This window comes from Ascaphus truei, chromosome 17, assembly GCF_040206685.1.
Source record: "Ascaphus truei isolate aAscTru1 chromosome 17, aAscTru1.hap1, whole genome shotgun sequence".
Classification (NCBI taxonomy): domain Eukaryota; kingdom Metazoa; phylum Chordata; class Amphibia; order Anura; family Ascaphidae; genus Ascaphus; species Ascaphus truei.
Window position 1 is genome coordinate 37,467,094 of NC_134499.1, and position 22,098 is coordinate 37,489,191.

Consider the following 22,098-nt stretch of genomic DNA (forward strand, 5'->3'; position numbering starts at 1 on the left):
TTGTAAAGTGCGAAGTACAGCGGTGGGCGCTATATAAATAAAGATATACATACATTTAGAGTAGGTTTAATTGATCTTTAATGCTTTGCTTTGGGAAGAAGATTAGTGCAGGGTCCTGGGTGTCACATTGGTACTGAAGTAATGTAGCATTGTTGCCCGTTATCTGATGCCTTCTTGTTGGATACATTTGGTTCTTCATAGGAAAAGCTGTAAACGGTCTTTATGCTTATTGGTGTGAAGACTAGAAACTGAGATTGCAAAACGCTCTTGTTATTGTGTAGCTACTTATTCAACTTCAAATTTTGTCTTCAGATGCAAAAAAAATAAAATGTGGGTAACAAAGAATTGTATGTGCTTTTCCTAGGTCTCACAGCTTCAACTCGGAAAGAATCTCAGGTATGTGTAACTCTTAAAGTATGTTAAGACATTTGTGTAGCATGAGAATGTAGTACTTTTTAAAATTATATTTTTTAATATAACTATCTCCGAACAGACTTTACATTGTAAATATTACTTTAGTTGCATAGTATAATTACACATTTTTGAAAAGCATGTCTCTGAAGCTTTATATGTAATACAGTATTGTGATTTAGATAAATCTGTTAATAAGTGCTAGTGCTTTTTAAAAACCATTTTAATTTTCAGATTCAATGGAGCAAATTGTGTATAATGTTTTTTTTATTATTTTTTATATAGACAGGGCCAGCTTTACATTGTGGAGAGGGCAACTTCTAAGCAAAGGAAAACTTTTGTGCTATGCCTCTCTGAGATCAGCACATGGCCCCTTTATCCCATATAAACTGTGAGTACAGTACCATTTTTTTTTCTCTCAATTTCTGTTAAATAAATCCGTACCAGATTAATATATTCAGGCATTATAGTAATAAAACATATTGGCTTGTGTTCTTTTTGGGGCATGTGAAAATTTAGTTACGTTTACTATTCTGATGAGCTGAATCTAAATTCCCATGACAGAGACATGCCAAGCAGTGGCTAACAGACGAATGTTCCAGTTCTTGGACAAAAAGACATATTTGAACACAGCTTAACTACAAAGGGTTTGATAGGTGTCAGCGTAAATGTGTGTACAAAATATATAGTGAAATGAAACATCTTAAGTTAATTTTCTTGGTGGTCAACCAGAATCTTACTTACAAAACTACAGATAGATGACATGGGGAGTAAAGGAGGCGGCTACGTTTAGTACTCGAACGCCTAATCCAACAATTCAATGCTTTACTTTTATTCAAATTAAAACACACAAATCATACAAAGTAAAGTGCAAATGTGAAGAAAAAAATATATATATTTATTTATTATCTGGGGGTCTCCAGTGCTGTGTGTTAATTTGTATAATAAGTGAGGAATTGAATCGCTGGATTGAGTGTGCTTGAGTATTATTATTGGTCACCAGCTGATAAAACGAAGCTGGCTTAAACTTTGCCAATCTGTAACCTTTTACTTATTGAGCTTGCGTCTCCTGGTCTGCGTGACTGGTTAATTTCAAGTGCTTGTTGTATTAAGTGTGCAATTAGAAATAGAAGCCGTTTTAACGAGGAAGGGGTTAAGCAAGGTATAATATATTGAAGTACAGTTTATTGTTACTACTTATAAACTTCATAGTTGCTACAATGAGCAGGATTGAAAATGCCACTCAATGCACATCTTGCCACATGTATGTGCACTTGGAGCAGCTGTTCCAAGGAGCATACCGCTGTGACAGGTGTGAGCGGGTGGTCTCTTTAGGCCTGGGACATAGTAAACACTTTGGTGCTGCTGCTCGCTGTTGCTTGCTGCCGCTCGCTCTACCAGGAGCTTTTTGCATTCCTGCAGAAGAGACAGCAAGCGCGCTTGGGAGGCGGGTATCAGTGTGTGTGTGTGTGTGTGTGTGTGTGTAAATTATATCATCTAAAAATTAAAAAAGACGTTGTGAGAATACATTATTTATTAACATTGTGCAACTTTGATAAATATATACACATACACACACAGCCACACACACAGCGCTGTGCTGGACTGGTGGCTCTATCTCAGAACACCGACACAGTAGGAAAAAAAAAGGCTGCAGCCCCATTGGATGGGAGCGGTCACGTGACCGCTCCTCCGCTCCCCCAAGCGGCAAAATTTCAAACCTGCCTGTCTCTTCATATTTTCTCAGCCTCCGCACGCATCAGCAAGCATGCGGAGGGAGAAACTATAGCCGCGCTGATTACAGATGCAGGGGCTTTGTGCATCTGTTCAGCTCAGCCCGCCTCAGCGACGCTGATTTTACTATGTCCTAGGCCTTAGAGTCAGGTGGCTGGTCTGAAGAGGAGACTTGCAGTATTAAGGGACATTGACAATCTTGAAAGGGGCTAAGTGCTCACTGACCAGGCCCTTGCTTCGATTAGTGGGGCAGATGGTGGCGCTGTTGGTGAGGAACAGGTAGGTCGCTGGGTATCATTTAGAATGGGAAGCGGGGGCAATAGGGAGAGACAGGCCAGTTCTGAGCTGACACATCCCAATAGATTTGCCATATTGAGTGACGATATTGGGAGTGTCAGGGCAGAAATGCCAAGTCTGGGGGAGACTGATTCCTCTAGCAGCCAGGGGAATAGTTCATCCAGCACACAGGGGACTCAGGATGCTCAAATACAAAGAAAGATGGTGGTGGTAGGGGGACTCCATCATTAGGGCGGTAGATCGGGAAATCTGTTGCCATGACCGCATGAACCGAACAGTTTGTTGCCTCCCGGGTGCTCGGGTTCGGCACATTGTGGATCGGGTAGACAAATTGTTTGTTTGGAGGGGCTGGGATTGACCCAGCGGTCTTGGTACATGTTGGCACCAATGACAAAGTTGAAGAACGATGGAGGGTCCTAACAAATGATTTCTGGAATCTAGGCCAAAAGCTTAAGCAAGGACCTCCAAAGTAGTAGTTTCTGAAATACTACCAGTGCCATGCGCTACCGCAGGGAGACAGTCGGAGTTTAGGGAGGTTTAATGCATGGCTAAGAAAGTGGTGTTGTAAGTAGGAGGGTTTTGGGTTTCTAGGGCACTGGGACTCCTTTTCTGAGAGGTGCCATCTTTATTCTATGGATGGATTGCACCTCATTGAAGAGGGATCCTCTGTGCTAGGGGGGAGTATGTTAAAAAGGTTGGAGATTTTAAACTAGGAGGGGAGAGGGGAATGAAACAGATAATGAACTAAATAGAATAGATGAGGAAACAAGGGGCTATGGAGGAAGAATGGGGGCAAGGGCGAGTTTGACAAGAAGTGAGACACTCATAGTAAATACAGATAATACTAAACTTCTAAAGACTAAACCAAGTTGGCGAAGAAAGGAAGGATAAGATAATAGTACAGGCTGAAAAAATAGTTAAATGCATGCTTGCTAATACAAGAATGTGGAAAGTGGCTAAAGCGCTCAAATGCAGGTGCAATGAATAAAATAAGCCAAACCACTAAACCAGGGTACTAATAAGAATAATATAGTACTTAATGTGCAATAGTATGGGTACTATCCTCCTGAAGACAGGTGGTAGATGGTACAAGCCCACTCACCCTCAGTCTCATCGGCAGGTTCCCCTGAAAATAAGCAATACTCACATCCTGGTAGTAGGAAGGCAAGCTGTGCAGCTACAATTATGCAATAACAGGAAAAGGGAGACCTTTTCAAGGAAAAAGAACGCTGTGACGTTCGAAACGCGTTGGATGGGTCTCTTGTCACATTAAAGTGCCCTTTTAATCATTTGTTCGTTTTGGGTCCTTCCTGCTCTGTTTTTGCTGGTGCGCTTTTTGGTCTCCCTTTTCCTGTTATTGCTAATACAAGAAGCCTGATAAAATGGGGGAGCTTGAATTAATAGCTACAATGGAGCAGTATGATATCATGGGCATTACTGAAACATGGTGGGATGAAACTCATGAATGGGCAGTTCATTTAGAGGGTTATTCCCTTTTTCGGAAGGATCGAGCAAATAGAAGAGGAGGTGGAGTATGTTTTTATATGTTAAACCGGATCTAAAACCTATTATAAGGGAACATGTTTATTGAGGAAATGATGAAAATGTAGAGACCTTGTGGATAGAAATTAGCAGTGGAGGTAAAAGTATAAAGAAAAAATTAATGGGTGATTTTAATTTTCCAGACATAGACTGGGGCAATGAGATTAGCATTACAACAAAAGGAAATAGGTTTTTGAGGGTGTTTAAAGACCATTATATGACCCAAATTTATTGAGGAACCAACCAGGAGAGGGGCAATACTGGATTTGGTAATATCAAACAATGTAGAAGTTATAGCAAATATTCAAGTCCTGGAACATTTGGGTAACCGTGATCATACCATGGTCTCATTTAAAATAAATGATCAGAAAACAGATTTACTTGGGTTCAACGAAGACCTTCAACTTTAGAAAGGCAGATTTTTAATAAACTGAGGACTAATCTACAAGTAATACATTGGAATGATGCTTTTGCAGGGAAAAATGTCGAAGATAAATGGGCAGTCTTTAAAACATTGTTAGACAAGCACACTCATCAGTGTATACTGTTGGGTAATAAGTACAGTATAAAATAAATAAGTCAAAACCAACGTGGCTAAATAAACAGGTAGGGGAGGAAATGGAAAAGTAGATGCAGTCGTTTAGATTCTTTAAGTCAAAAGGGACGGAGACATTGTTTCAGAATTATTAGGAACGTAACAAAAATTGCAAAAGGGCAATCAAATTAGCAAAAATAGATAATGAAAAAAGGATTGCATTAGAAAGTAAGATCAACCCTAAAGTTCTTTAAGTACCTTAATAACAAAAAAATGAGAAAAGAAAATATGGGACCCTTTCAGTGTGAGATGGGCAGGCAGATTATTGGAGATAAGGGAAAAGCAGAGGTATTAAACAAATTATTTGCCTCTCTTAACCAGGGAAGAATCAATTTCAATTGTAGTGCAGCAGGTGGAAGCCACAACCTCCATATTAATGAACAATTGGTTAACTGAGGAAGAAGTTCATAGGCGGCTTGAAAAAATGAAAGTAAATAAGGCACCTGGCCCTGATGGCATACACCCAAGAGTTCTCAAGGAGTTAAGTTCAGTAATAGCCAAACCATTACATTTAATATTCAAGGACTCCCATTTACACAGGCTCCACAAGATTGGCGTAAAGGAGATGTGGTGCCTATATTTAAAAAGGGAGCTAGATCTCAACCAGGGAATTACAGACCTGTAAGCCCGACTTCAATAGTGGGGAAACTACTTGAAGGTTTAATATGGGATAATATTCAGGAATACCTAATGGAAAACAAAATTATTAGTAATAGTCAGCATGGATTTATGAAGGATAGATCATGCCAAATTAACCTTATTTGTTTCTTTGAGGTGGTGAGTAGCAATTTAGATCAGGGTAATGCAGTTGATGCGGTCTACTTGGATTTTGCAAAGGCTTTTGATATGGTTCCACATGAGGTTGGTGTACAAAATAAAGCAAATTGGACTCAGTAAAAATATATGCACCTAGATTGAAAACTGGTTGAGGGACAGACAACAGAGTTGTCTCAAATGGAACTTTTTCAGTTTGGGCTAAGGTCGTGAGTGGAGTGCCTCCGGGATCAGTACTGGGACCACTGCTTTTTAACTTGTTTGTTAATGACCTTGAGGTTGGCATCGAGAGCAAAGTTTCCATCTTTGCTGATGATACTAAATTGTGTAAGGTAGTAGAATCAGAACAGGATGTAATTTCTCTCCAGACGGACTTGGAGAGACTGGAAACTTGGGCATGTAAATGACAGATGAGGTTTGATACAGATAAATGTAAGGTTACATTTGCATTTGGGATGCAAGAATAAACAGGCGACTTGCAAATTAAATGGGGATAAATTGGGGGAATCCTTGATGGAGAAGGATTTAGGCGTGCTTGTAGACAGCAGGCTTAGCAATAGTGCCCAAAGTCATGCAGTAGCTGCAAAGGCAAACAATATCTTATCTTGCATTAAACGGGCAATGGATGGAAGGGAAGTAAACATTAATTATGCCCCTTTTACAAAGCATTGGTAAGACCACAGAAGAGGCACCAAATTAATAAAGGGGATGGACGATCTAACTTGCGGGGAGAGGCTAGCTAAATTAGATTTATTTACATTAGAAAAGAGGCGTCTGAGGGGATATAACTATATACAAATATATTCGGGGACAGTACAAGGAGCTTTCAAAAGAACTATTCATCCCAAGGGCAGTACAAAGGTCTTGGGGCATACCTTTAGGTTGGAGGAAAGGAGATTTCACCAGCAACAAAGGAAAGGGTTCTTTACAGTAAGGGCAGTTAATGTGGAATTCATTACCCATGGAGACACTGATGGCAGATAGATTTGTTCAAAAAAAGGTTGGACATCTTTTTAGAAAGGAAAGGTATACAGGGCTGTACCAAATAGGTAAACATGGGAAGAATGTTGATCCAGGAAATAATCCGATTGCCAATTCTTGGAGTCGAGAAGGAATTTATTTTCCCTCTTATGAGATATCATTGGATGATATGACTCTGGGTTTTTTTTGTTTGCCATCCTCTGGATCAATAAGGAAGTATAGATATAGGATAAAGTATCTGTTGTCTAAATTTAGCATAGGTTAAACTTGATGGACGTATGTCTTTCAACCTCATTTACTATGCAACTATGTAAATTGTATAGTAAAATTTGATTTGTTAGATTAGTCTGCATACTTGAGTGCTATACATACCTCCATTTTCTTTTGCTACGCGTGTGTGTGTGTGTGTGTGTGTGGTCGATGGATGGATATATTTTTGCATTAATTTTATTTCTATATTAGACCGGAGAAGCTGGACTTGGAGATTTTTATGCACATTGATCAGATCAAGAAGAAAATTCCATCAATATTATTCTGTAAAGAAACACACAACAAGTCAAGGGAAGGTAAGGAATGTCCTGTACAAAAAATACCAAATTAGATGCAAGTTGTTACTGTTATAATGAATTAATATTTTTTTTTATGTTTTGTGACAGTCGTGGTGGGTGGAATGTATAGCCGTCTATATGAAGTTGTGGACAAGACGAGGACCGGCAATAACTTGCAGGGCTTACTACAAAAACTAGACAAAGAAAAACTGGTGCGTATTATTTTTATTTTTTTTATAAAGTTTTTAAATGGATTTGTTAGAGACCACCCAGGGTGTCAAGAACTTCTTTATTATATTTTTAAGTGCTTTTAGTGTGGGTGTGTGTGTGTGTGTGTGTGTGTGTGTCCATACAGCAAAATTGTGTGTATTGGACCCTATTTCCCCATTAACTTGCATTGTATAACTGGAGATGCGTGCGTACGGAAAACATTTTGTCCCCAAGACATAATAAAATCACACATTATGCAGCAAACTTTTATTTATTTATTTTTTTAAAGCATACTTTAATTGGAAATTTTGGTAATTATTTGATCAAAATAAAAAATATTGTACTTCCCGGAAATGGATGATTGCTGTGTGAGGAAGTGGTGGAATTGGGGTTACTGGGAGGGACTGGAAGGGTATAACAAAACAGACAAGGGTTGCATGGCAAGAGCTTGGAAAACCAGTGACCAGCGCGCTCAAATTACCTGGAGTAGTATGAACTGCTGTACCATTTTCCTCCCCCAAAATGGATCATTTAAAGATTCAAAAATCCGGATATATCAAACTTCTTCTCTAAATTATAAATTTTGTTATAGTGAAATTCCGTATATCAAGGGATGCCTGTATGCTACCATTGTGTGAATAGCAATTTAAGCATTCTATGTGGTAGCAAAGTATTGAAGATAAGAAAGGTGTGTTGATGGCTTTCCATAGAAGTATGAAAGTACCTGTAAATCTTGTACTGCTCATCTATGGGTTTTTAAATAATGCTAAATAACAGGTATTTTTTTGTTAACCATAGGCTTTGGTTAAACCACTGGCAGACAAAGGATTTCTGTTTTTCTTTTATCCGACCCAAATGACCTCTTCATACGGTAGGCTTTTTTTCGTCAAAGTAATATATTTTAATTTTTACGTTTAATGTAAAATTAGACACCTGTAGAAATGTGACTAAAACCATATTACCACATTTCAGGAGCTACGTGTGGCAAGTCTCGCCTCCTACATGCACTGTTCCTTTACCAAGAGTCTAGGGAAGTTCGTGAACATCGTAAGTGTGGGGATTTTTGCTTGTTTTTTTTGATGTATGCTGAACCTCAACACCTTACATCAGGGGTACTCCAGTCCAGTCCTCAAGACCCCCCCAACAGGTCAGGTTTTAAGGATATCCCAGCTCCCGCCCATATGGCTGTCTTCAACTGCACCACCTGTGCTGAAGCTGATGCAGCTCAACCTCGTTATAGCGCAATCCGCTACAGTGCGGATCCGCATATAACGCGGTCTGTGTGGCTCCCGATTTATAAACATCTCCCAAGAATTTTTTTTTTTTTTTTTTAACATTCAATGCTTTTATTGACTTACCCGGCATCTTTTATAAATTATAATTTTATAATGTATAAATGATTATAAAATAATTTATAAATTATACCATGCCATGCAGGAATTGAGCCCATAACCGTTCATATCCTAGTAGCAATTCTCTAGCTGCTACACCACAGGGTTGGTGTGTTGAAATCTGATTCTATATACACACAACATATATTGCACAATGCAATCAAATAGATGTTAAGTTTGTTTATACAGTCAGATTAATCACACCAACGCTGTGGTTTAGCAGCCAGAGAATTGCTACTAGCATTTGAAAGGTCATGGGTTCGATTCTTGTATGTGTATTATATAAGAATGTATACACTGTAGGGCTGTTAATGGTCAGAGAAGGGTCATGTAACCCTCTTCTGCGCTCAAGTCAAATTGAAAGCTGCGGACTTAGCCTTAGGAAGCAGGGAGAGAGCTGCAGATGCCTGGTAAGTCCTCTCTGATCGTGGCGGCCATTTCTAACGCGATCCGGGTTATAACTCGGTCATGTGGACGCCGAGCACCTCGTTATAACGGGGTTCAGCTGTATATTCTTAAAACCTGACATGTCGGGGGATCTTGAGGACTGGAGTTGAAAACCCCTGCCTTACATTATTATATTTTCCTTTCCCCATGTATTTCTGATTAAGTAATGGTAGTTCTGCATACATTTCCTGCTTCTGTGAGCATAAGCTTTTTAGCTTAAGTGTCTATCGTTCTGGGTATAAATATTTAAAATCTCTAACTGATTGATTGAAAATAGAAAAACATAGTTTCCACTTTAATATCCCGTTTATATGCAATATTTTCCTCTTGACACACAGGCCTGCATTTTTTCTTGTACTACGTTGCATATACTAACTTCCTGTTTTAATCTTGGGTAACTCGTACAGAATTGGATAAAGTTAATTTGATTGGTGGTTAAAAAGTATTGATATTTTATAGCTACTTTTAAATCGTGCTAACTCCAACAAATACGTGAAATGAAAACTGCTTTACAAAAGTAATTATTCCATTCCTTCATCAGCTTCAAACTATTCAACCACCTCAACAGTAATGCAAGACAACCATGAGATGATGCCGGACAACCATGAGATTATGGCAGAGCTAACAACCTTTCTTTCTTCTCTGCATTTTGCTCTACTTAAGAGCCAAAAAGATACTTCTGCAGATTTCAACGTTGTTGTAGAAAAGCATGTACGTATATATTTAAAACGAAAAGCCAACAGATCACAAAAACACAAAGATTTTTGTCTGAAGACATACGATTCTCGATTGGATTACAAAAAAAGCCTTTATCCTGCTCCAAAAGTTAAAAACCATCTTGATACTGCTTTACGTAACTATGTATTTGGACCTGAAGCATATACATTGGCAGTTAAAAGAGCAGATGAACTAATCAAAGAGAACCAGAGGTTTCCACACTTCAGTCCAGTATCAGACTATGAGCCTGTAGAAGATGAAGAGGATGTTAAGACGGTGAACAAAAATGGTCCAATGCATGCAAGTTTTGCTGAAGATGTCCATGAAAAAGTACCTGACAATGCAGACTACGATCTAGACAAGCTAAACGGTCTGATAAACTTGATTCAGAGTAGGAAACAGAATGCTTTTGGCAAACCAGAAACAGATGATACATCGAATGGTGGATTCAAAAGAAAACTAGAAAGTGGCTCTGAAAATAAGCGGAAGCACCTGAAAAGTGAGGACAATTTCCACCGTGACGACGGTAAGTAAAATTAAACGTTTAAAAAATAAATGTTTTACTAGAAAATGTTTGGCAAGTGATTAAGCACATTTGGGAAGTGCCCAATTTTCCATTTATTTGCTACTTCAATTCCCCTGTTATGGATCTGTTCACAAAGAAAAAGCTCTTATGAATGAAGAATAAATGTAGTCCGCAGATGTATTTCAGATTAATGTAAAGGCGACGTTGTTCTGTTGAGAAGTAACTGCAACTTGCATTCAGTATTTGGGGTTTGCACTCCTTAACAGACATCCATCAGTATGGCTGCACTTTAATGATAGTATAGAAAGAGTACAAATGGTAAAGTGCTGCATATCTGGTGGCAGCTTTAAAAATATACATACACACTAGAGAAGGAAATGAAGAATTGCCAGGCGTGGTAAAATCCGTGGCGCTTAAAACCTTGACGTGTGCAGCCTGTGTTGCAGCGCTGACTGACATGTCACTGCCGGTCCCTGCAACAGTGTGCCCAATCCTGCTTCGCGTGCGCACTGTGACCAGTCATGGCGGTGACTGGGGTTTTTAGATTTTTTTTTTTTTTCCCACCCGTAGAGTTGTCAGGAAAAGTTCTAAAGGGAACGACAAGGAAGCCACAAAGACGCAATGTCTATTGACGCCATACACTTGGCACACATTTCCTTTCCGCAGAAGGAGAGCAATCGCACTAAGCGTCACGGTAGAAAAGTGGAGAGTACTTGGTAGATTTATATTTAGTATGCAGGGCAGGAAGTTTTATTCTTGTACAGCAGATATGTTGTTTGCTACTGATGAGTATTTTTTAGCACTGTACCTACTTAAAGCTTTCATCTTCTAACAAGGACCAATTGTCTTGTTTTTCTTCACAGGAGAAGAAGCCGTTGAAACTTCACATTCCATGTCATCCTTTATCAGTGCGCTTGGTGGACAAGACACAGACTTGAGGCAGGAGAGTTCAGAATCGCCTGTTAATGATCCATCTGACTGTCTTAAATTGCTTCTAGAAACCTTGGCTGATTCAGGTTATTTGAATTCATCATTAGCACAGTCCTTAAACGAAGTATTAAACCTTCAAAATGAAACCACCGATAAGGATCTGGTACAAAATCGGGAATATGACGCCTCAGCAGAGAATATGGTAACGAATAGTTCTGCACAAGATGAGCAAATATGTTATGAAGACCCACAGTGTCCAGAACAGCAGGAAAGCAGTGAAACATTAATAACACAGCCTTTAAATGATGACCTCCAAATTAAAGATGAAGTGGCAACAGACCATCCAGTACACATCGAAGTAAGTGTCCTGGTATGATGATGCAAGTATTTCATTTTAATGTTTAAATTATTAAATTCATTGCTGCCTTTAATAAAATCAAACAGAAATGAAAACTTTGTCCATGCCACAAGGACCATATTTATGCTTATTGGTAAATTAGATGTTTGTTTAAAGTTACTCTGTAGTTTTCATTCTGTTGAACAGTTTTAGTTGGCCAAATAAAGAAGGCTTTTGTTGGCACGCAACTGTCCATTATAACATTACCATGGGAGAAAACATTGCTAACAAAAAATCTAATGTGCGATCTTACTCCTCATTCGTTAATCACCTCTTCCCATAAAAGTGACAATCTGATGTTACAGGTAGAATAGGGTCCATTTATTTTGAAGTGTGTGTATGGTATTGCAGACATGCACTTTGGAATATAGATATATCTATATCTCATCACTTTAGTTGTTGCATAAAATTAAAGTCACAGTAAAATGAAATCCAAGCACATGCAATGTCATTGGCATAAACTGCGAGAAAGTGTTTGTGTTTCCAAGGTTTTTTTTACAGATGCAATGCCATGGTGAGGTTGTCTTGCGTTTAATGGATGTGTTCTGGCAACAGTTAATGTTACATATGGGATTGGTGGATTCTGAACACTGGAAAACAAACGTAAAGGGTTAAAATAGGGTGGGATTTCTTCTCCCTCTCTCGTCCCCTCCCATGACAGTACACACAATGGGGTTTATGCCATATCCAACGTCTTGGTAGGACCACCTTTCCCAAATCAAATAAAGGTTCCTAACACCTGAGATCCCCAGTCATGCTTTTCCTATCTGCGTGTGTAGATGTTTGTTTCGGATGTTCTTACTGGGAGAAGAATAGAACCTCGAATTCACCCACTAGTCCCAGCCGGGGACTTAAATATCATTTTGGACGCATTATTGGTTTCTCGCTTTCAACGATTGCTTCAACCTTAAGATAAATGGCTTGTTCTCAAAGCCGTATTCCTTACAGTGATTACTTGAGCCAGAAGAATTGGGGAATGACAGGCCTTATCTTGTAAAGCACCATATTTTAAGGTCCATCAGGATAAGATTGTTATGCAGCCTCTACCTCCGTTCCGCCCTAAGGTAGACAAAGAATTCTTGTAAGAATATAATTTGTGCTGTGTGATTATAATAGGGGTTGAGCAAAGTCTTTGCAGCATGGCTAAATGTATAACTGGAGATGTTAGGTGGGAGTCTTTATTTTCTTTGGCAAAGGTGGTTCTACTATGCAGAGCAAGGGGCAAAAACCCCATGGTGTGTGCTGTCATGGAAGGACTCTGAGAGAAATAACAGTAAGAAATGTATACCTAATTTTTTTTTTTTTCCTTGCTGGCAAGATGATTAGGAACTGCAGTGCTATTGAAAGGCATCACAATTTGCTATCCCGATTGACTTGTGAGAAAATTCCCTGTAACCACATTTGATCTGCAATAGCACATTATTAATCCTAGTACATGGAGATAGCAATATAGTGATTCATTAAGTCCTAATTTGAGAAGAAAGTGTGGCCTCAATAGCTTTATTTCATATTTTTAGGAGCCACATTCAGGAAGTGTCAGCCCGTGTCCCAGCACCCCTACTGAAAATGTCTATCATCGACGATGCTCAAGCAACTTCGAGTCGGAAATGCACTGGAAACTTATTCCAATTACCGGTAACACATTTTTACTTATCACTACTTTTAATGTAAGTTTGTCTTGACCTTAATAGAGTAACATTCAACACTATTATAGTGGGGGGGGGGGGGGAGAGAACAACTCCATTTTAGTGATGTTAAAGGAGCAGTTTAGTTGGTAGAAGAGATACTGATATGCTCCTAGTAAAATGACATCCACTTGCGTAGACTAATATAATATTCAATTTAGTTTAATGGGCAGCACTACTCTTTGTAAAACTAGCCTTGCGAAAAGTTGCTGCTCTACATTTTTTTAGATGAGCTGATGTGCGCCTTGTAAATATCTTGGTGCAGTGCCATGTTTTAACAGTGGGGCAACTTTGGTGTAAATATATAAATGTCATGTGTTATATAATTGTTGCTGCTACAAAATGCTTTGCGGCCGTACAAAATTGTACTCCAAGTCTATACTTGAGTAGATGTTCGCATAGTTTTTGACCTGCGCCGGCTCCCCGCCCCCCCCCCCCCCCCCCTCTCACTCCCATCCCCCCAGCGTTCGCACCCCCACCTCCAACCCGGCGTCAAATGACCCCCGTTGCCATGGCGACGTGTCGCGGAAGACCCGGGTGCCAGCAGGTAAGGGATGTTAGAGGCCTCGCGCTTCCCCCAGCATTTAGTGTAAATACCTTGGCGAAGGTCGCGGGGCCTCTAACTGCCGCGCCCCAGTTTGCTCACTCCATCTCTAGTAAAACTACCTTGTCTCTTCACTAAGGACTCAGATTTTCAATAGGTTTGTATTGTTATTTATGAAGTAAAATATTTTACATTTGGATTATCCCCCCCCCCCCCTTTTTTTTTCCCCCAACGATTCATATCATCCATGATTCATTTGTTTATTTAATTATCATTGCTTACTGAAATGGCAATTACAAGCGAGCATAGAATATTTGGAAATTGGTATTCTGCTATACAGAATAATGTATGACCGAATTGTAGTGGTTATATGTAGCCACGTTGAGAGCCTAATTATATTGGCTTAATCTTAGATTTTTATTTTTTTACATTAATTTACAAATTTGTACATTTAAAAAAAAAAAAGTCCCCTCCCTCCCCCCCCCCTTCCCCCCCCCCCCCCCCCCCAAACACACATTTCCACCCTATTCTTGGTTCCCAAGATTTAGCAGCCAATCCAGTCATTAGTTGTGGCTTCCTATTGGACAACCATTTCAATCCTCGGGAAGTAATATCTGTAACTTCACCAGTAGGCATCTGTGGGGCCCGGGAGCTGAAAATAGTGTAGCACCGCTCTGCAGGATCCCCCCTGGTTTTTAATTCTGTGTAAAAAAATTAAATACAAAATGAAGGTTAGTCAGGGTGTATTGCTCCTTTAAAGTAGTAATTTGTCAGGGACTAGAGAATATCACAAACACCTCAATTGTTTTCTCTTTTACAAAGATATTAAAGTGAGTGTATGCGAAGTGAACAATGATGCAAGACTTTATGGAAACTATTAACCCCCTAGTGACAAGTGAGGCACATTTTTCAAGTGATAGTTTTTCTGAGCTAGAACACCCCATGTCGGTAGCATTGCAAAAGATTGGAGAAGAGTAACCCATGTGCATATAGTTTGTGCTCAAATACAAACATTGCTTTAGTCTGTGTAATGCACATTTTTATGAGAATCTGTTTGTTGAGAAGATGAATTTCAATAAAGAACCAGGTAATTATTTGCACAAAGTCTTTTGACTTGTGGGAATTTGAGCTGTGACTTTTTTTTTTTTTTTTTTGTTTGTCATTCAAAAAAATTCTGCAAATCAATCTTAAGTTATTTAAAGTACAATCGTAAATATACGTTCCATGTTGAATGAAGATACTGACTCGTGCTGTGTGCTATAATTTGGGAGAAACCAATGTCAATCGTGTAGGTAGTCATCGGAGCTCATTTGTCATTTATTCAATTTAAGACTGACTGCAGAATTCTTAGTCATTCTATATACTACTAGGATACATTTTCTTTAAGTTATTAAATTCTGCATGTTTGAAATACTATTTTACTTAAAGGTACGGCATTACTTTAAAACCTAGACAGATAATCTAAAACCTCGGAGACTCGCACAGTGCGGACATTTTTGTAGGTCATGCAAAAAAGTGTGTGTGTATACACACACACACTATTTTTTGCATGACCTAAAAAAAAGTCTGCACTGTGCAAGTCTCCAAGGTTTTAGATTTTATTTGTCTAGGTTTTAAAGTAATGCCGCACCTTTAAGTAAAATAGTATTTCAAACATGCAGAATTTAATAACTTAAAGAAAATGTATCCTAGTGGTATATAGTGTGTGTGTGTGTGTGTGTGTGTGTGTGTGTGTGTGTGTGTGTAAACAAGGTAAAAATGCTACTCACAATGGTAGCTAGGACATGGGTACAGAGCCAGCAGAGGACCACCTGATGAAGTCGCAGTACTATGCCGCAATGAAACACGTAGGGTCTCTTCGCGTGTGGACTGTTTATTCTGAGAGCCAGCAAGATTTGAGCATACTCTGGGACCTGTTCCTGTGAGTCGTGGATTTACTTTCCCGGGAGACCTGCTTTGATGTGACGTCTGATCGCAACCTAACCGGAAGCAGAAGTGCCTCATCTGGACACTAGGTCCTGTTCCCAGTCTGATTCCCTACCGCTGATACCCCTGCTGGCTCTGTATCCATGTTTTACATGTACATGTCTTGGCTACCATCGTGAGTAGCCATTTTTAACTTGTTTTCATTAAAACCCATTTTTTTATTGATCTGTGCTATGGATCTTGCGCTCCTCTTTTGTTTTTTTTTAGGTTAATAAAGAGGTGTTTGGATCCTGTGAAGAGTTCCAGCACATCTATTTCTATTTGGGATTTTTTATTTGTTTTGGCTCTATTCTTGGCATTTTTGTTCCCATTTGTGTTTTCCTCTGTATTTCTCCCCTCCTCCCCCCCTCCCCTTCCTTCTCTTTCCCTCCTTGTTTTTTCCTTTGTGGCTATCCTTGTTTATCACCCGTACCTTGTCCACAGCTCCGTTTTTTGCTTTTACATCACCAGTGGTTCTTTTTCCGTTTTATTTTATTTTTTATAATTGTTCCTCTGGTTCAATCTGGGGTTAAAATCATCTGCCTATAGGGGCTATAAATAGTCTTTCTTTTCAAAATCTAAAACTACAGGGCAGCTTCATAGCTCAATTAACATGAAGATTACAAGGGGAAAATTAAGGCACTTGGCAAAAAAGTTTAACTGCACCTTCAAGTATTTATTAGGACATCCTGGTTAACTTAATTTGTGTTTTTAGAACTGTGTTCGGCCACAATGATTTGTTCAAAGCCAATAAAGCTATAGAAAATAGAAGTAGCATAGAACTTGGATAAGAATCCATGATTTCTAACTACTGGTTTCCCTCAGGAGAGGAAGGAAGAACTCCAGAGGATCATGTTGAAAACCTTAGAGATGAAAAAGCACAAGGTGAGGAGGATAATCTTCTGCATTTGATCCTGATACCGGTGCTGATGGAGCTACAATTCGAAGGGAATAAATTACCCCATTAATTCAGTGCCTCCTTTTGCAGGATTTCAACATTGCAATATTTTCTAACAAAGTGCAGCTTTTTCTGTCCCTCGGCAATCTCGGTTTTTATTTGTCACTTGCTTAAAAGTGCAAATTATGACCATAAAGGCAACTATTGGGGGTTTTACAACAGAATAAGAATGTGACAAATCCAATGCAGGAAATCCAAAAGTCTACTTGACTTTATTAAACTAGGGATAACTATGGAAGTATCTCTTAAGGATGAAAGATAATCTATGTATATTAAAAGGTGCTAAGAATTTGCTTCTGTGGGCTGATATTACAGGAATTCTTTCTCCCAATTAGATTTGCTGCAATGCTCATGTTTTCACTTATTCTCCATTCCACTGTTTTTTTTTCAAACATCTTCTCTTTTTAAAGTGATGTTTTGTTTGAGTGCCATTTTAAGATGTTCGTCCAGCTTACCATCTCCTCGTTTAGTCCATTTTATTGCTTTAGTTTTGGATTCTTGTGCAGTTTCATGGATATTTTGAAATTGGTCTAGAAGGAATCTTTTTGGAATGATTTAAACATATCTGCAATTTCTAGGAAATGTGGATTCATTGGTTTAAAAGATTGTTTCCATTGTCAAGTGTATATATTGCCAGCCAAAATAAAGTTGCCTATGTAATAAATGTAACAACCTTTTTGTATGGGTTGTGAATATTATTTTAAATGTAGGGAGCAGCAAGTTACTTTTTATTTAGTTTTTGGAAATTCATGTAAGCATCCAAGTGTTGTCCTCAAAACTAACATCAAGAGCCAACAAAATAATTTAGTACTGTAAGATGTTTCAAATGTCAGGAAGTGAACAGCTACATGCTGTTGTATCCCATATTAGCTCGTGGCAATACTTTTAAATTAAGAATCACAGAAATGACAAACAACTATATTCTGCATTATACAATATGTGAGAGTTGTAGCTAAATAGCAATGATGGCTGCTCATCTTAATGTCTAGATCCAAACACCAATGCACATAGCACTGTTTCATGCACAGTGCTGGTTCTTACGAGCGTGCTGTAGGCTTCATAACAAGTATGTTATAATAATAATAAATAATAGCATGTTCTTGTATAGCAGCGCTAGTTTTACGTAGTGCTTTACAGAGAAATTTTGCCGGCACAGGTTCCTGCCCCGTGGAGCTTACAATCTATTTTTTTTGTGTCTGAGGCACAGGGAGATAAAGTGACTTGCTTAAGGTCACAAGGAGCCGACACCGGGAATTCATGTATAAAAGACATGCTTTGATAGGAATGTACAAGGATAACTTCAATGCTTTTGTCCCAGTCCAAAATAATTATTTAATACCTTTTTTTGTGCAAAACTGAAGTAAAATTGTGATCACTTTTCCCCATCCGTGAAATTTTTTTGCACATGGTAGTGTTTGCTTTAATATTAAAAGGGTGGGTGGTTGGGGGAATCCAAAACGCTTGACTAAAACTGTACTAGAATGGTAATATTCTCTAATATAATATGTACTGCCAGCATTTATATTTCTTACAGGTATAAATATTCATTCTTTTTTTTTTTTTTCTTCTGTACAGGTCTAAACCTTTCGGAAGAACAACTTGTGCAACGGCCACCGGAAAATGCTCATCCATTGGATCCCAGGGTGCTACACAGGAGGAGGAGGATAAGCTCTGGTTATTCACCACATAAAGAGCACAGGAAGGAAAGACATAGGACATTTAAATATGAGCGAGACAATAGAAGGGACCATATTGCAACAAAGAGGGAGCATCACTTGTTTGAAACCAAACACTGTGAGAATGGAGTAATAGAAAACACTGTACTGGAAGTCTACAGTATCTTTTCAGAACGGCTTTATGAGGTTTTAAAACAAAATGATATTACATTTATTGGCAATGCAACAAAACCCCTGCTATCCTCTAATGAGAGGGTGGCAAGACTTTCAGACTGGCTATATTCGCAGGCCTCTGATATTTCTGTGCAGCAGTATATAGAGGCGTTGCATGAAAAGTTAGATAGTGTTGTTGATTCATCTCTATATTCCTGTGAAGTAGACAGAACAAGAAATATCGTTGTTGGAATCAAAGAACCGGTTGAATCCGTATTACTTGTGCCAAAAGAAGAAGAAACTACATGTGTTCCTTTCCATACTGAAATGGATACGCCTGAAATGCAAGACCAGGTCCATAGCAGTGGTTTGCACCATAAAGATTGTGAAGTGCAGCAGTCTTCAAAAGACGACGAGTATGACATTGCAGAAGGCGATAACAAGGAAGCCTCAACAATGGACAATGTATCCCATGAACTTCCGCCAGAGTCCCCTGAGAAAATATCAAATTTGACCGATATCAACTTTTCTGCAACACATACAGCATTAACTGATTTAATCAACCAAATGCATCCGGAGGTATTCAACAACTTAGTAAAGATTTTTACACACGTCAACAAAAATATAGTCAAATTTTATATCCATGCAGAAGAAGAAGAAAACACATGTGGAGAAATAAAGGTAAATACATTTTGTTGCATAGTAGATGAGGTTTAAAAAAGATACGTCCATCAAGTTCAACCTATGCTAAATTTAGACGACGGATACTTTATCCTATATCCGTACTTACAGTATATTGATCCAGAGGAAGGCAAACAAAAAACCCAGTTGCATATCATCCAATGATATCGCATAAGGGGAAAAATAAATTCCTTCCTGACACTAAATATTATTGGCAATCCGATTACTCTGTGGATCATCTTTCCCATATTTACTTATTTGGTATATCCCTGTATATCTTTCTTTTTTTTTTTTTTTTTTAGAGTCCAACTTTTTTTTGAACAAATCTATTGTATCTGCCATCACAGTTTCCATGGGTAATTAATTCCACATTGTAACTGCCCTTACTGTAAAGAGCACTTTCCTTTGTTGCTGGTGAAATCTCCTTTCCTCCAACCTTTAATGGATGGACCCCATGTCGTTTGTACTGCCCGTGGGATGATTCGTTCTTTTGAAAGCTTGTACTGTCCCTGAAATATATTTGTATATAGTTATCATATCCCATCTTAGACGCCTCTTTCTAATGTAAACAAATCTAATTCAGCTAGCCTTGCCACATAAATCAAATTATCCATTCCCTTTATTAATTTGGGTGCTCTATTCTGCACTCTCTCTAGTTCCATAATGTATTTTCTAAGGAGTGATGTCCAAAATTGTACTCCATATTCAAGGTGTGGTCTTACTAATGCTTTGTAAAGGGGCATAATTAATATTTACTTCCCTTCCATCCATTGCCCGTTTAATACAAGATAAGATCTTATTTGCCTTTGCAGCTACTGCCTGACATTGGGCACTATTGCTAAGCCTGCAGTCTACAAGCACTCCTAAATCCTTCTCCATCAAGGATTGACCTAATTTTACCCCATTTAATTTGTAAGTTGCCTGTTTATTCTTGTTTCCCAAATGCATAACCTTACATTTATCGGTATTAAAACTCATCTGCCATTTACCTGCCCAAGTTTCTAGTCTATCTAAGTCCTTCTTCTGGAGAGAAATTACATTCTGATCTGATTCTATTACCTTACACAATTTAGTGTCCTCAGCAAAGATGGAGATTTTGCTCTCTATGCTAGCCTCAAAGTCATTAATAAACAAGTTAAAAAGCAGGGGTCCCAGTACCGATCCCAGAGGTACACCATTCACTTTAGCCCAACCTGAAAAAGTTCCATTTATTACAACCCTCTGTCGTCTATCCTTCAATCAGTTTTCAATCCAGGTGCAAATATTTTTTACCAAGTCCAATTTGCTTTATTTTGTACACTAATCTCGTGTGAAATCGTATCAAAAGCCTTTTGCAAAATCTAAGTAGATCACATCAGCTGCATTACTCTGGTCTAAATTCCTACTTGCTTCCTCAAAGAAACTAATAAGGTTAGTTTGGCATGACCGTGCCTTCATAAATACATGCTGACTAGTACTAATGTTATCCATTCGGTATTATTGAATATTATCTCGTACTAAACCTTCAAGTAGCTTTCTCACTATTGATGAAAGGCTTACAGGTCTATAATTCCCCGGTTGTGATCTAGCTCCCTTTTTAAATATAAGCACCACATCTGCGTTATGCCAATCTTGTGGTACTGAGCCTATGGAAATGGAATCCTTGTATTAAATATAATGGTTTGGCTATAACTGAACTTGGCTCCGTAAGAAGTCTTGGATATATGCCATTGGGGCTGGTACCTTATTTATTTAAATTTTTATAAGTCGCCTATAAACTTCTTCCTCAGTTAACAAATTGCTTGTTAATAGGTTTCCTCCTGCGGCACCACTATTGCAATTGATTCTTCCCATGTAAATACAGGGACAAAGAATTTGTTTTAATACCTCTGCTTTTTCCTTCTCTCCCAATAATTTGCCTGCCCATCTCACACTAATTTTTTGGTTAAGAGTACTTTATAGGGTTGATCTTTCTATTGCAATCCTTTTTTCATTATCCATGTTTGCTAATTTGATTGCCCTTTTTAAACTTTTGTTACATCTTATACTATATTAGTGAAAGCACTGTATGCCTGCCTGTCTGGATGTCCGGTGTCCCTAGGGGAAATCTCATTGGTCCCTTGGCCGCACACCTCTCATTGGCCTGAGGCGGAGTGACGGGCCACACACACACACACACACGCCCTCTGTCCGCCCCCCCCCCCCCCCCCCCCCAATCACGTGCGCCGCCCTGCACCGGCTCCGGACGGGAAGCGCGGCCCTCCTACCCCAGCCGCTCCCTTACCTCCCCGGTGCTACATCCCCCTCAGGTAAGTCACACCACTGCGCGTCCCGCCTCAGCTTATGGCGCCAGTAACTCTTCCTATTTCAGGCGCGCTGCTTCGCGCCTCAGGCCCACACAGGGCGCTTCCTGCCGCCGCCTGCACGCCTCACTCAGCCGGACGGCACAGCACATCGGGGGACCAAGCGGGCGCCGGGGGGGGGGGGTCACGGGGAACGGGGGGGGGCGAGCCGCGAGTCACAGGGAACGGGGGGGGCGAGCCACAAGGGAACGGGCGGGGGGCGAGTCACAGGGAACGGGGGGGGGGGGGCGAGCCGCCAGTCACAGGGAACGGGGGGGGGGGGGGCGAGCCACGAGTCACAGCGAACGGGGGGGGCGAGCCGCGAGTAACGGAACGGGGGGGAGGAGTCACGGGGAACGGGGGGGGGGGCCACCAGCTGAACCAGCAGGGGGACGGACGCACGGAGGGGGGGGGGACATGCACATACATAAATTATGACAATACATATGCCCACTGCTCTCCACCCCGTCCCCCACTCCCCTTTCCCCCCCCCCCCCAATCCCCTTTCTCCCCCCCCACTCCCCTTTCCCCCCCCCACTCCCCTTTCCCCCCCCACTCCCCTTTCCCCCCCCCCACTCCCCTTTCCCCCCCCCCCCCCCACTTCCCCTTTCCCCC

At 39.8% G+C, this 22,098-nt stretch overlaps 1 protein-coding gene across 3 annotated transcripts in view; it reads left to right on the forward strand.

Annotated features, from left to right (window-relative positions):
• TASOR (transcription activation suppressor) overlaps positions 1 to 22,098 on the forward strand; it is a 45,725-nt gene that overhangs the window by 14,662 nt on the left and 8,965 nt on the right. For 2 of the 3 annotated variants that reach the window (XM_075574843.1, XM_075574841.1), the window contains exons 8-18: positions 365 to 396; positions 697 to 802; positions 6,797 to 6,900; positions 6,991 to 7,094; positions 7,891 to 7,963; positions 8,065 to 8,139; positions 9,472 to 10,173; positions 11,037 to 11,461; positions 13,018 to 13,135; positions 16,520 to 16,579; positions 18,228 to 19,162. In XM_075574843.1, coding sequence (XP_075430958.1) covers positions 365 to 396; positions 697 to 802; positions 6,797 to 6,900; positions 6,991 to 7,094; positions 7,891 to 7,963; positions 8,065 to 8,139; positions 9,472 to 10,173; positions 11,037 to 11,461; positions 13,018 to 13,135; positions 16,520 to 16,579; positions 18,228 to 19,162 — 2,734 coding nt within the window. The remainder of the gene's footprint in view (positions 1 to 364; positions 397 to 696; positions 803 to 6,796; positions 6,901 to 6,990; positions 7,095 to 7,890; positions 7,964 to 8,064; positions 8,140 to 9,471; positions 10,174 to 11,036; positions 11,462 to 13,017; positions 13,136 to 16,519; positions 16,580 to 18,227; positions 19,163 to 22,098) is intronic. The other variant, XM_075574842.1, reaches the window with a different exon arrangement.